The sequence below is a fragment of the Ascidia mentula genome, chromosome 3, assembly GCF_947561715.1.
Source record: "Ascidia mentula chromosome 3, kaAscMent1.1, whole genome shotgun sequence".
Taxonomy (NCBI): Eukaryota; Metazoa; Chordata; class Ascidiacea; order Phlebobranchia; family Ascidiidae; genus Ascidia; species Ascidia mentula.
The window spans coordinates 4,400,065-4,412,049 of record NC_138568.1 but is presented as its reverse complement, the minus strand read 5'-3'; the positions used below and the strand labels follow the sequence as shown (position 1 = coordinate 4,412,049).

Sequence of the window (11,985 nt, the reverse complement as noted above, 5' to 3'; positions counted from 1 at the left end):
AACAGGTAGAAAGCTTATGTCGCCAAAATCAGATTTGAATCTAGTTTTCAAATACTATAGAATATCTATATGTGTGATTGGAAATAAACCAAAAGTACAAATGCAGTATGTCGTTCCAGGCGCAATTGTGTGCAAAGGCTCAGCAAGATTTGCTAGAAGAAATAAAAATATTCATCGTCCAGACAACCAAAGTGGAATTGGTAAAACTTTGGTAAAAGGAACACCAATTGCCATTTAATCTTTTTTATTTAGGAATCGGAACATTCACATGATAAAATTCTAAAATTGAAAGGTAGAGTCACTTCAGCAGTTTCTCCTGCGCTTGTAAGTTTACCTGATAAATTGAAAGAAGAAATGCAAAAACCCTACTTGAAAAAAGTTGATGAATATATAAACCACCGACAAGAAATGCTAAAAGAATACCAGGTGCATTTTTCAAGGCGGTTAACTCTATGAATAGCACTAGGCTAGAAAAATGTAGCCTACGTGGTCGAATTTAAACGCAGGTAGAGAAATAAGGTCAAACATTTTTGAACTATTTTCAAAAATATAAACTATTTTGAATAATTTAGTTGAAACAGAGTAGTTTGGAAAAGTTGATGACACAAACGAAGTTAAGCCTTGATCAAGCAGCTGTACCATTGACAGCAGAATGGGTCCAGAAAATGCTGGAAATTGAATTGTGGTTCAATAAGGTACTTCGGAATTGTTAGTGTTTAATATGGTAAGGATATTTTCTTTTCACAGGAAATGGAATGCATTAAAGATTTGCAAAAACAATTAATGAAAGTAAAAGAGACGGCCACTTCCAACGCGTCCGCAAACAATAAGGTAAGAAAAGCAATAGACAGCATGTGCAGGTGTAGTCTATTTACACATGACCATTTAATGGAGACGAAAAGACGTGGCGATAGAAAATTTAGTTCTCAAGAGAAAATGCAATGTTCAAGTTTCTCGACCATTTTGTAGTTACTGACAAAATTTAAATTCATTATTTCAAAGTAACATTGACATTTGTGTTGTGTTTGTTCAGATGCCACGACTAGCAATCAAACATTTTACGGCCAATACCAACGCGTCAAATGAAGCAAACAATAGACAGCATGTGCAGGTGTAGTCTATAGTTATTGACAGAATTTTTATTCATTAGTTTTAAGCAACATTGACATTTGTGTTGTGTTTGTTTAGATGCCACGACTTGCTATGAAACATTGCATTCCCCGTGAAAAATTGCAGCTGTTAAAAAAATCGAACAGTGGCAAAACTGGGTTGCTCTTCAGTACTCCATGTGAAATGATTGAAGAGTGGATAAAATCACAAGAAATCCATGATAAAATGGTGTGGGTAAGTTTGGTTATTGTTACACAGGCTTTGGGTAAATACGCAGAATTTGAAATTTATGTGAATAAAGTTTCTGTATAAAAAGTAAATGAATGAAATTTAAACTTTTTCAATTTAGCATTTTCAAATGGAAGTTGCACAAAAAGCCAAGAGGCTTCTGGTTAAGGAATACAATGAACATGTTGAGAAGGTTTGTTGTTCATCTACATTTATTGTTCCCAAACTTTTTTTCTGTGACGCCCACTTTGGGAACCACTGATCTAGGTTGTGGGTTAAAATTTTACTAAAGAGAAAGGTATTGCTTCGCATTTAAAGCTTATTTAATATTTCAGATGCTCGACAGAAAACGAGTTTCTAAAACAGAATTGAATCATCACTACAACAATTGTTTGTCAAATTTTAAAGCTCAACTGAAAGAAAAGTTTGACAAAGATATTGCAAACACAGTTTACGATCAGCTGAAAATTTTGATGGAGGCAAACTTGTCGGATTGGCAAGTAGTTAATGATTTCCATCGATCGCTTTACGATCGCACATACGGCAAGCTTAACAAATATTTACAATCATTTTTGTCATTTGCCGGTGGAATGTTCACCGAAAAAGATTTTGTTAAAATCTGGCTCTTGGCAAAACCTCAGGAATGGGTACTTGATGCAGTGATGCTGGGTGAACATGAACCCCAATTTAAACGTCTGAAAAATATACAAACAAAATAAACAATTATTGCCCTGTTTGAAAGAATGCTTTTGCTTAGTTTTTGTTGATGTGTTTTGAATGCAATTTCGTTTGTATATAAACTATTTGTCACTTTGATTTGTAATTTTGAACTGAGCAATATTATGCTTTGTGCGTAATGCGGTGTTTCTTAAGTTATTTTTAACCTAAAGCATGCGTATATGATCAATTTTTACGCTTAAACGCAATCGTAAGATCATGGAAACGTTGTGTTGACTTTAAATTAACAAATTTAAAATGCAATGAACGCCGTTGTGTAGTATAACTGCATGTGCAAAGAAAATGTCGTTTTCCCGCAAGCGTGTGCTAGAGGTCTATAATAAACCTACGTATGCATTTGACAATTTCGTCTCTGAAGCTTGTAGTCTAAATCACAGCCGTTAGATTTCGGTGAAGCAAAACGTCTGAAAATCTATTGAGACCAAGGATATTGTCGTGTCTTGTTTTGGTACTTCAGACAAGAATATTTTAATATGAGGCAAAATTATAACCTTGACTAATGTTGTCTTGATTAACTTTATATTAGTTACCCACCTATGTATAATGCATTTTTCCAATAGCAAGGAAGACCGCGAGTTTTATGGTTAGCTTTAGAACATATTCCTAAGCCCCATTTGCGCCTAGGCTGCAAGTAGGATAATTTGAACCTTTCATAAGGTACATGCACCCATGCAAACTTTGGTTTTGACCATGCTTCAAGGTGGCTGTTGAGGTTTTAGTTTCAGCCGAGAAAAACGTATAGGATTGGTTCAAGGAATTATGTCTACATAAGATCCAGTCTTTAATTTTCCTTGTTGGTGTTATTATTTTGAATGGCAACAATGTGTGAATGATCACTTCCTTATTTTAAGAGTTGCGCGATCAAGGAAAATTGTATTCTTAGATTCTATAACTGTTGTCTTATTCGGTCTGGAATATCAACGGTATATATAATAAACATTGTGATCTGTATAGGCTTATTAGACCGAAAACCATGATCTGTTTGTTTGTGGAAGGAGTCGCAAATATATAGGGAGACAACAAAGACGAAGCAGAAACAAAGAAATGATTGCAGCGATTAAGCAGCAAAGGAGTGTAGAGCCGGTTTGAAAAGACCAAGTTTAATTTCATATTTAAAGAAATGAATAAAAAACGTATTTAAATGACTGGGGGGATTCTCGGTATTGTTTGTATTGTTTATTCTTACGTTTTCTATGTTTACCATGCAACAAAAATATTTAACCGGGTACTTCCCCAATAAGTGCGCGTGAAGGTTGCTCTGGAAAAGATTTTTTGGGAAAATTTCGAAGTCTTGTGAATTTCGTTACGTCATAGGTGATGGCGTCATTTTTGGCATGGTAACTCGTAAGGTGTCATTTAACATTCGTTTAAAGTTTCAGGTTTGTAGTGCTAGGGATAGCTGAGATATTAGGTGTGGTGCTAAAAGTACACCAGACCCGATTTTTTTAGTTAGTTTTATTCCTACGGCTACTCACACACCGCAAAATATCTGATTTGTTAGAAATTAGCTCATAAGCTATAAGTTTTGATGTGGGTCGGGTCTGTGGGTCTATTGTGTACAATCGCACATACCTGTTTGCAAAGCAAACGGCCTTTCTAATGGACTGTCAGTCTGTCACTTAAATTTAGCATTATAACCAACTTAAATTCAACTAGTACATGTGATAAGAAGATTCCTTCCTTTACTTGAGGCTGTATTTTAATCTGATTGCAATACAATTCCTGTTTTGCTGTGTTTTGTATCTTCTAGCCAGAATCACCTACTGAATGATAGAAATACACTTCAAAATTATGTCAAAACAATTTGATTGAAGTAAATATACTGATTCACGTTTAAATCACTTGCCTAATAAAAATCAGGATTTGATGTTGGCACACTAAATATGTCATTATATTTGACTTTAGTGGTGTTTTCTACATTCATGAAAATTGAGAAAACCATTTTCATTTACAAAATATTCTGTTGTTTTAAGGGCTGTGTCAAATGTCTTACAAAAAAGTCCCAAGTAATTAAAAAATGACTATGTTTGTTTATTTTAATGCACAGTAATTATACATTATGCCCTAACTTTGTGCCAAAGTATTTTTGATTGCCATTGTATCTTGTTCTAGTATGGTTTCTGAGTCTGAATGTGTGCAGCTTTGTAACTTCCTCGAGGAATATTGTACATGATTTTAGGCAGTGTGGAATGAATTGGATAAGAAGGGCTGTGGGAACATTTCTACACTATTACCCAATCAAAGGAAATAGTCCTTATCGTTTTGTGCCCTTGTTTTTTGTTACGGGTGCTTGCTTTGAATGGTTTATGATCAACGCACCAGTTGCTGGAGCTGGTGAAACATTTTACGACGTTTTAAGAAGAAATCACTCTGAGAAACGGTACAAACAAAGGCTTGCCCAAGAAGCATTGGGGCAAAAAGACAATCTTCCACCTTCCAAGGAGTAGTGCAACCAAAGAAAAAGCAACAATGCCACTTGGAATGACCATTTCTAGCTATTTTCGCTTAGTGATTTCATCATTTATAGCTATGGGCGCTGGCTCCCAATTGGTACATATGTGGTACAGGCCAGATTTAACAGTACCTGAAGTTCCTCCCAAGAAAGGTGAACTCCACACTCAGTTGTACATGCCTTGGGATTATGCACAAAAACAAGTACCAACAGAGGAGGTTGAGAAAAAAGAGTGAAACAAAAATTTCTTTTGTATTTTTATTTCCCCAAAATGTTTTTGTGACTTTTTGATTTTCGAGTTTATAGTGTTTATTGCTCATAATGTGTTAGCATGATTACAGGGTTTCAACTTTTGGTCCCTTTGCATCCTTAAAATTGGAATCAAATCAACATGTGTGGTTGAATTTCATGCTTTTGTTCACATTATATTTTTTGTGTTCTAGCAAAAGTAGTTCAGTGTACTAGGTAATACTTGTGACATGGCTGATGATTTGGAAGAAGAATGGTGGGAGGATAAGGAGGGAGAACCAGATGCAGAAACAATAAGTGATGGTGATGGACATCTCATTAAAGGTATTTGTCAACACTAAAATAATGGTGCTGTGCTGTTTTCTTTATGTTAGTAGTTAGCATTGTACTGTGATCATTCTTTTGTACACTGGAATGTGCAGTTGTCTTTTTCTGCTACATATTTACGGTAGCAGCACAGAAATGGTGATTTTAGTAAACTTAATCAGCCACATGATATGCTTCCGCTTGTGTATAATAGAAACAGATCAACTAAATACAAAGCATTTATTCAACACATTCACAACCACTTTGATGAGCAGATATTTTTAATCTGGCAATATTTATACTTTCAAAGCAATATCACAAAAAATTTAGGCAATTGGCATTGCATGCACAGTTCACATCACATTTACATTGACAAAACAGGTTCATTTGATTGATTACATTTTAAGACAGTTCTGTCTTTCAAAGCACAGGAAAATTTTGGAAAATAAACACAGTGGCCTTGGTTTGATTTAAACGCTTGCAATGTGTTGCAATTGGATCAAGAACGAGTTGGACCGGTTTTACCTTTGCCTTATAGTGGAAACATACAGAAATACTTGGTAATATTGCACGAAAATCACTCGACTTCCTCTGTGATTGTGGTAGTACCACACATTCCGTATCTCATGTCAAACAAAGGGCCAAGTTTTCGTCCTTCCGACAGGTGGTTCTGCATGGCAAGCATTCTGTCGTGGAAAGGTTTCTTGCGCTCCAGAGACAGACTTGACATGCTGGTCGCCAGAAAGGAATTAAGCACAAAAACGGCGCGGGGTTGTCTCCGCAGCCAGGACAATGCGAGGCAAGCCTGTTGCACGAACAAAATGTGGTATTGCAAAGTCGGAGTACATACATACGTTTTCTGCCTACACCAGACAAATTGCACAATATCGGGTTTGTTCAATAGTCTTATTTAAAAAATTGTCAGTAAAAACTGGCGCTTCGAGGTATTGGAAATCTCAGTATGTTTTGACGAAGAAATTCGTTATCATTGAGTAGATTTTGTTTGGGATAATGTGCTAGGTACTTTTTTTTAAACGGTGCAATGTTACTGTCGAGTCACAATGTATAATCCCAACCCACAATGCACCATTCTCACCTCAACGAGGTCACATCCTTCGTAGCACCGGAAATGGCGTAGACTGGGGGCTTCCTGCAGAACTTTGTGTATTCTTTCACAGTGACTGTTTTCAACGTGCGCGAAACGGTACAGAACTCCCGTACTCGATGAATTGACGTAGTACTACAAAACATATGTGAACAATGAAAAAATAAGATATCTGTGTGAGTGGGTCACGCAGCGGCTTACAAGTGATCAAACATTGTGTGAGAACCGATGTCCTAAGGGACAAGAGCGATATATCGAGAAAACAATGATAAAATATGATGACGTTTACCTAATACAATAATGTCTGAACAACAGGCGTTTCTGTTAGGCAATATTTCTATTGTTGAAGTATCATGACGTCTACCAAAGATATACCTGGTATTTGCATGGCGTGGACCACATCTCTCCTGTGAAGCCTCTGCTTTCCGCGTCTTGTTCCAGCGTGAAGTCTTTTATGATGACGAGATACACACAATAAAGTGAGTAGGGGTGGTCGCCTTTGTCAAACGCTTTTCTGCATCACAGACAAGATTTTATTTTGGGAAACACTGCTTGCATTCTATATCCGTCAATTTGAATAGTGAAAGGTGAAGTTCTATCACCGCTTTGGTTTGAATACCAGGTGGTTGGTCAATGTATACTTGCCTGTTGGAGGAATGTAGGACGTTCCAAGCCGCTGCTTCTTGTGTGAGCCAAGACGGTAACTGACATTCGCGCGTCTCAAACTTTGTAGTCTTTTCGTTATACTCCGTAACCTACGAGTTTCACAAATGTTTTTTTGTTATTTTACAGTTTTTGCTTTGATCCAGGTTCTCAAACAATGTTTCCAAACAGTTTGCACTTCAAGCCCGCTTACTTTTATTGAAAGTAAACTCGAATAGAATAAACAGAACGATTTGACAAGAAAACGCTTTAAGGCTTAAGTATGCGTTTTGTACCACACCCTTTCATGAGAAAAGCGTGTATTTTTGGGTAGCCGGTAAAAATGTACGCAGACCGGCAAATGAAAAACACTGTTCTAGAACACTTTACTGGTACTGTCCTTTAACTATCGTTCATAATCCTCACAACCAACTCCTGTGCGTGAACAAGGTCATATCTCCTGATTTATATCCACTGCCGTCTACTAGAATAAACAGAACAATTTGACGAGAAAACGCTTTAAGGCTAAAGTATGCGTTTTGTACCACAAGATAATTCCCCTTGATGAGAAAAGCGCGCAAACTCAAACAAAAGTGTTTGTTTACCTGCCACCGGGTGTCGCTAGAGCTGCCCGCTTTCAGTCTGCTGTAGATCGGCGGGCAGAGACACTCAGAGTTCCGAACCGATCTGAACATGTCGGACGCTCCGTTTCTTCTCTCAGCAATGCATGAAATAGTTACAGCTTTTCGTACCTGTGACGTCGGTAAACTTTAGTCCACTCAACAGGAAGACCTTAGTGACCAATACTTGACGTCATGTAATGAGTCATGGTGGTTTTGTTTCCCTTCAGGTGCGTTAAAGGGTTGTGCGTGGCGAGTTACTTTCCCATCACGCGTTTCGGACCCCCAACCTTACACGTTTAACCCATGGTCTGTTTTCGAGTTGTCTCGTTTGGTTTTGTTACAACCCACATGTATTTATGTTGGAAAAAGTTTACTAAATCTAGGGCGAATAGTAGCATCATTTTTTGGAGCCTCCTGGATTATTCTTATCTCGAGTTAGAATGGGAAATAGATCTCTTTCGCTCACCTCGTAATACGGAGGCTGCTTGTGCATGTAAAGGTGCGCCAAAGGTGGCAGGAAACTAGATGTACCCCAACGTATCCAGAGCTGATTGTCTAGCAGTGCTTTTACGAGGCTCTCTCCATCCGATATACCTATAAACAAACAACATTTGGTAAGTAGGAACAACGTATTTACGTCAATAATCGGTGGCATTATGCTCGGTTTGGAATCTGAAAACTGTACAATTTGGGCGCGGCAAAGCAGTGCACAGGCTCAGTACAACAAGGTGAACATTGTCAGAGATTGTGTGCAATTATTCGTACCTGTTGGGTTTGTTTGTTTTGCCAAGGAATATTTGGCTTTCTTTTGAGTTAATATCCGGATTATTTCTTACCTTTCAGCAGAGATCTTGCGTGCGCAGGGCTTTGGACCATCTCGTTGCGTTGGGTTTTTAAATCCTCGACGCGCTGACAAAATTCAGATATGGTTGCATCCATTTTAGCATCTACCTTTTGGTATTGCACTGACGCTGTAGGAAAAAAAACACGTCAAATAATGCCAACCTAAGGGTACAGAAGCTCGGAAATCGTTTTTGCATGAGATTTTGAATCAATTTGCGATAAGCAGAATGTCTTAAATACTCCGTTTCATGAGGAGTTCGGCCCTGGCCCACTCATTTATTGTGGTTGTTACTTGACGTCATTCTCCCAATAGTCGGGTTCATATACGCATTGGCGGATGTTGCGACAAAAGTGATTAACGAATCGATGGAACGAAAACTAATATGACTCAACTTCCTTGGTTTCGTAAAAGCTCCTTCTAGTGCCATCGGGGCTGTACACAAAGAAGTTTGCCCAAAAAACAAATGCGCTATTCCCTAATATAATCTTATCTACATTGTATCCAATAATTCCCGCCATTCCGGCTTAAAAGCTTCAGTTATTTAGTACAGATTAGGCAATTTTTTTGCAACTTACGTGGTCCTGGCTCTGCAAACATTTGAACAATGTGATGTCTCAGTTGGTACTTGTCTTCAAATTCAATAAAATCCACCACAAACAGGCTGGAATCCTGGGTTTTATGGACTTCCTGCTCCGCAGTAGAAGGCGGAGAGAGTAGTTTGTGTATGTGGCTGTGAACTGCGGCTGTGTTTGCATGTTCCGGCATTCTGTTCAAGCACTCGTAATGTGATTAAAGATTATTGGCGTGCAGAACGCGTTTATTGTGTTGATTTACCAAAACGTACGGTTTGATGTTTGTCAGAACATAAATTTGACAAACCAAGTTATAATAGTTGCCTTTGCCAGTATATTCTGCTACCATGCTTAAGAATGGTTCTGTACGTATTATTTGAAGAGTTGCTAAGATTTGAATAATTGAGATGCAAGCAATTAACGAAATAAACCACTCATTCCACAAGGGTTTAAACACCTGACTTTCACAAAACGTTTTGCTGACAAACTTTTTCATTACAATTTAAGACATTGCCTTACCTGAAATGCATTTTAAGCTCGTAGACTTGCGCTGTATCTCCAGCTTCCTCGATGTTCTTGTAAAGCTTTGTCAGTTTTGAATAAATCTTCTTGAAGTTCATAATGAGGTTGGGTGTTCCGCCATGGGCCATACCGTAGATGGCCGTTTCATTAGTCATGGTGCTTGTTGTCTCGTCTATATTGTAATGTTGTTGGTTTATGCACATGTGTTCTTTCTGGCGTTAACAGACACGCAGGTTATGTCCGATTTTGATAAACTTTGCGAGGTTTGGGGTCTTTCGTTGGGAAATGCTCGTACACAGAAGTTGATTCTGCTGTACTAAACGTGTGTACCATACTTTGTTGTGTTAAATGTATGAGTTTTTTTTAAACTTCCAACGTTATTGTACTCCTGTGCTTCGTACTATGCATTTAAACAACCCCTTACGTTGTCTATACTTACTCAATGGTGTGTGATTCGCGAAGAGTACAGGTGAAGAGTTGAGCGAACGGTTTTCACCGGGACTTCCGCTCTGTGGCCCAAGATCCATCCCTCTTCCGTCACCCACAAAGTCGGGGTTCTTCATCGGGGTGTAACCGTCGCTAGGTCGCGGGGACCTGGGTCTTGGGGGCAAGTGACCCACCCTGGGGTTGGGAACGGGGGTATTTTTGTTGACAGCGGTGTATACGGCAGTTGGGAGAGACGTGTATACGTTTTGTTGTATTGAGTCGAAGCTTGACTTCGGCTGCAGAATGGGGCGGTGGCTTCTATTCTCATTCGTAGTTGCGGGGCGGTTTCTGATTGGTTGAGGAGCTGGGCGTGTCGGGAAAGACTCAATGTCGTTTGTCGAAATATACAGTTCTGAACAATAAAACCGTAGAAAACACAATTGTGTGTTACAAGAACGAGTTCACTATTCCTGTTTAAAATATACCAACCTTCGTCATCTACATGGTGCCCGTTGCCAAGTGACCCAAGTGAACTTGTTTTCGAGACATGTTGGTGTTGGTGCTAAAGAAATAAAAGGTATTTCTACGTATTTGGTACAGCCATGCTAACAACTATTATGGTTTCATTGATTGCGGCGACATGTCAGATACAAAAACGTTTATTTTAATTGATTTACCCGGGGAGGAGGCCTTCTCGGGGGCGGTACGGGTCCGTTGCTAGCTTTTGGTACAAACCTGCAAGAAAATAGAGGTAAAATTACAAAGATCTGCACCTGCATGTGTCAAAAAAGCCTCAAAGCATGTTTGTCCGTTGTACTTAAAACTTAAATCCCAGTCGGGCAACTAGAACCTTAATGTTAGACGTTGCATTGATTCTAGACAGCCCCTGTATGTTCAATAAACGTTTTTTTTTAAACGGGCACTTTTGCCCCTGCGTCATTGCCTGGCAGACTTACAAGACAGGCAATGTTTAGTCTCGTTTGCAGTTAGGATATTGTTTGCTATTTCATACAGACGAATAGGCACAGGGATTTGGAAAGATACTTTTGTGGTATTTTCGGTGGTGACCTTTTTTGGCGAGCTATTATGAACAGCAGAACTCATTTGCTTCTTTCTCGGTCAATTGCTCCACAATGACTGGGCCCGAATAGCCATGTTGATGACATAACAATAGAGCCTCCATGCAAATTAACCAAAAAATTTCCACGCATTCCACAACACAGGAGCTCTGCTGTGATTTTTGGTACGGATATGCTCCATAATATGGGCCATATTCATTAAGAAATACCATTGAGATTCTTTTGCGTAGTTGTGGTGCATATCTAAACTTTCAATCTTAATGTATTCGAACGTCATTGAGTTGGCGCTGAATGCTTGGCAAATTTAAAATTATGTCAGTGTGTTCGAACGGTTGTAGTGGAAAAAAGTGTCGAGATGCTGTGAGTAGTTTTTAGGGCGTCCAAATTCTTTTCTTTAGTTGCAGTTTTTAACTAAAATGGCTGTTGTTTAAAATGCCCTGCCAACAGTTTCACCTCTTGTTGTTGTGATTTTGATACAAGAACGATTTGATTGACTTCTTCCCATATGTTTTTACTAAGATTTTTTCCATGAATTTCGTGTTATGTGGCCTATTATAGGCAACATAGTACTGGGCCTCCACATAACAATGCGAGTTTCCGCATTTGGGAGCCAAGCAAATCAAGTTAACAGTTTACTTAACAGAGTATTACTCTGGGAAACCAGTTCGCCGCAAAACAGGCGGGTTGTACTTTAAACTATATAGCATGTGGCCTTTATTATTCACCCTCGGGTTCTTGCGGCGTGATATACTTACTCTGAAGGCCGTTCCGTGAACTGGTGCATGTCGTAATACTCGTTTTGCGTCCCGGCTACAGTCCTTGCTCTGCTTCTGCCTCCTCTCCATTCTGACATTCTTGTGCCTATTTCAAAGCTTTGCTTGCTGTGCAAACCAACAGGTCAACAACGTTTTATCGCAGTACTGTTTCTATGGTGAAGAAGTTATGTTAAAGTATAAACGGCAATGGTTCCTGCTGAATGTTTCAACAGCTAATAATTTTCACAGCACAATTGTTTAACAATCTACTTGGATCCGTAATGTAAGTAACTTACAACTAGATATGCGGTGTCTCTTTTCTACTGGAATCGGT

General features: G+C 38.7%; 2 protein-coding genes across 2 annotated transcripts in view; one reads left to right on the top strand and one right to left on the bottom strand.

Annotated features, from left to right (window-relative positions):
* The first annotated feature begins 4,969 nt into the window (after window positions 1–4,969).
* LOC145893904 (uncharacterized protein C3orf26 homolog) overlaps window positions 4,970–11,985 on the top strand; it is a 38,820-nt gene continuing 31,804 nt past the window's right edge. Inside the window, exon 1 of the mRNA XM_082982299.1 lies at window positions 4,970–5,101. Coding sequence (XP_082838425.1) covers window positions 5,008–5,101 — 94 coding nt within the window. The 5' untranslated portion in view covers window positions 4,970–5,007. The remainder of the gene's footprint in view (window positions 5,102–11,985) is intronic.
* On the bottom strand, window positions 5,359–11,911 carry LOC145893903 (uncharacterized). Its single transcript, XM_082982296.1, has 13 exons — window positions 11,652–11,911; window positions 10,495–10,552; window positions 10,307–10,379; window positions 9,831–10,229; window positions 9,389–9,563; window positions 8,873–9,063; window positions 8,290–8,424; window positions 7,920–8,047; window positions 7,436–7,582; window positions 6,834–6,943; window positions 6,564–6,702; window positions 6,180–6,323; window positions 5,359–5,888 (listed from the first exon to the last, which is right to left on the bottom strand). Exons 1-13 carry the CDS (start codon window positions 11,747–11,749, stop codon window positions 5,661–5,663), a joined length of 2,025 nt encoding a protein of 674 aa, XP_082838422.1. The 5' UTR covers window positions 11,750–11,911; the 3' UTR covers window positions 5,359–5,660.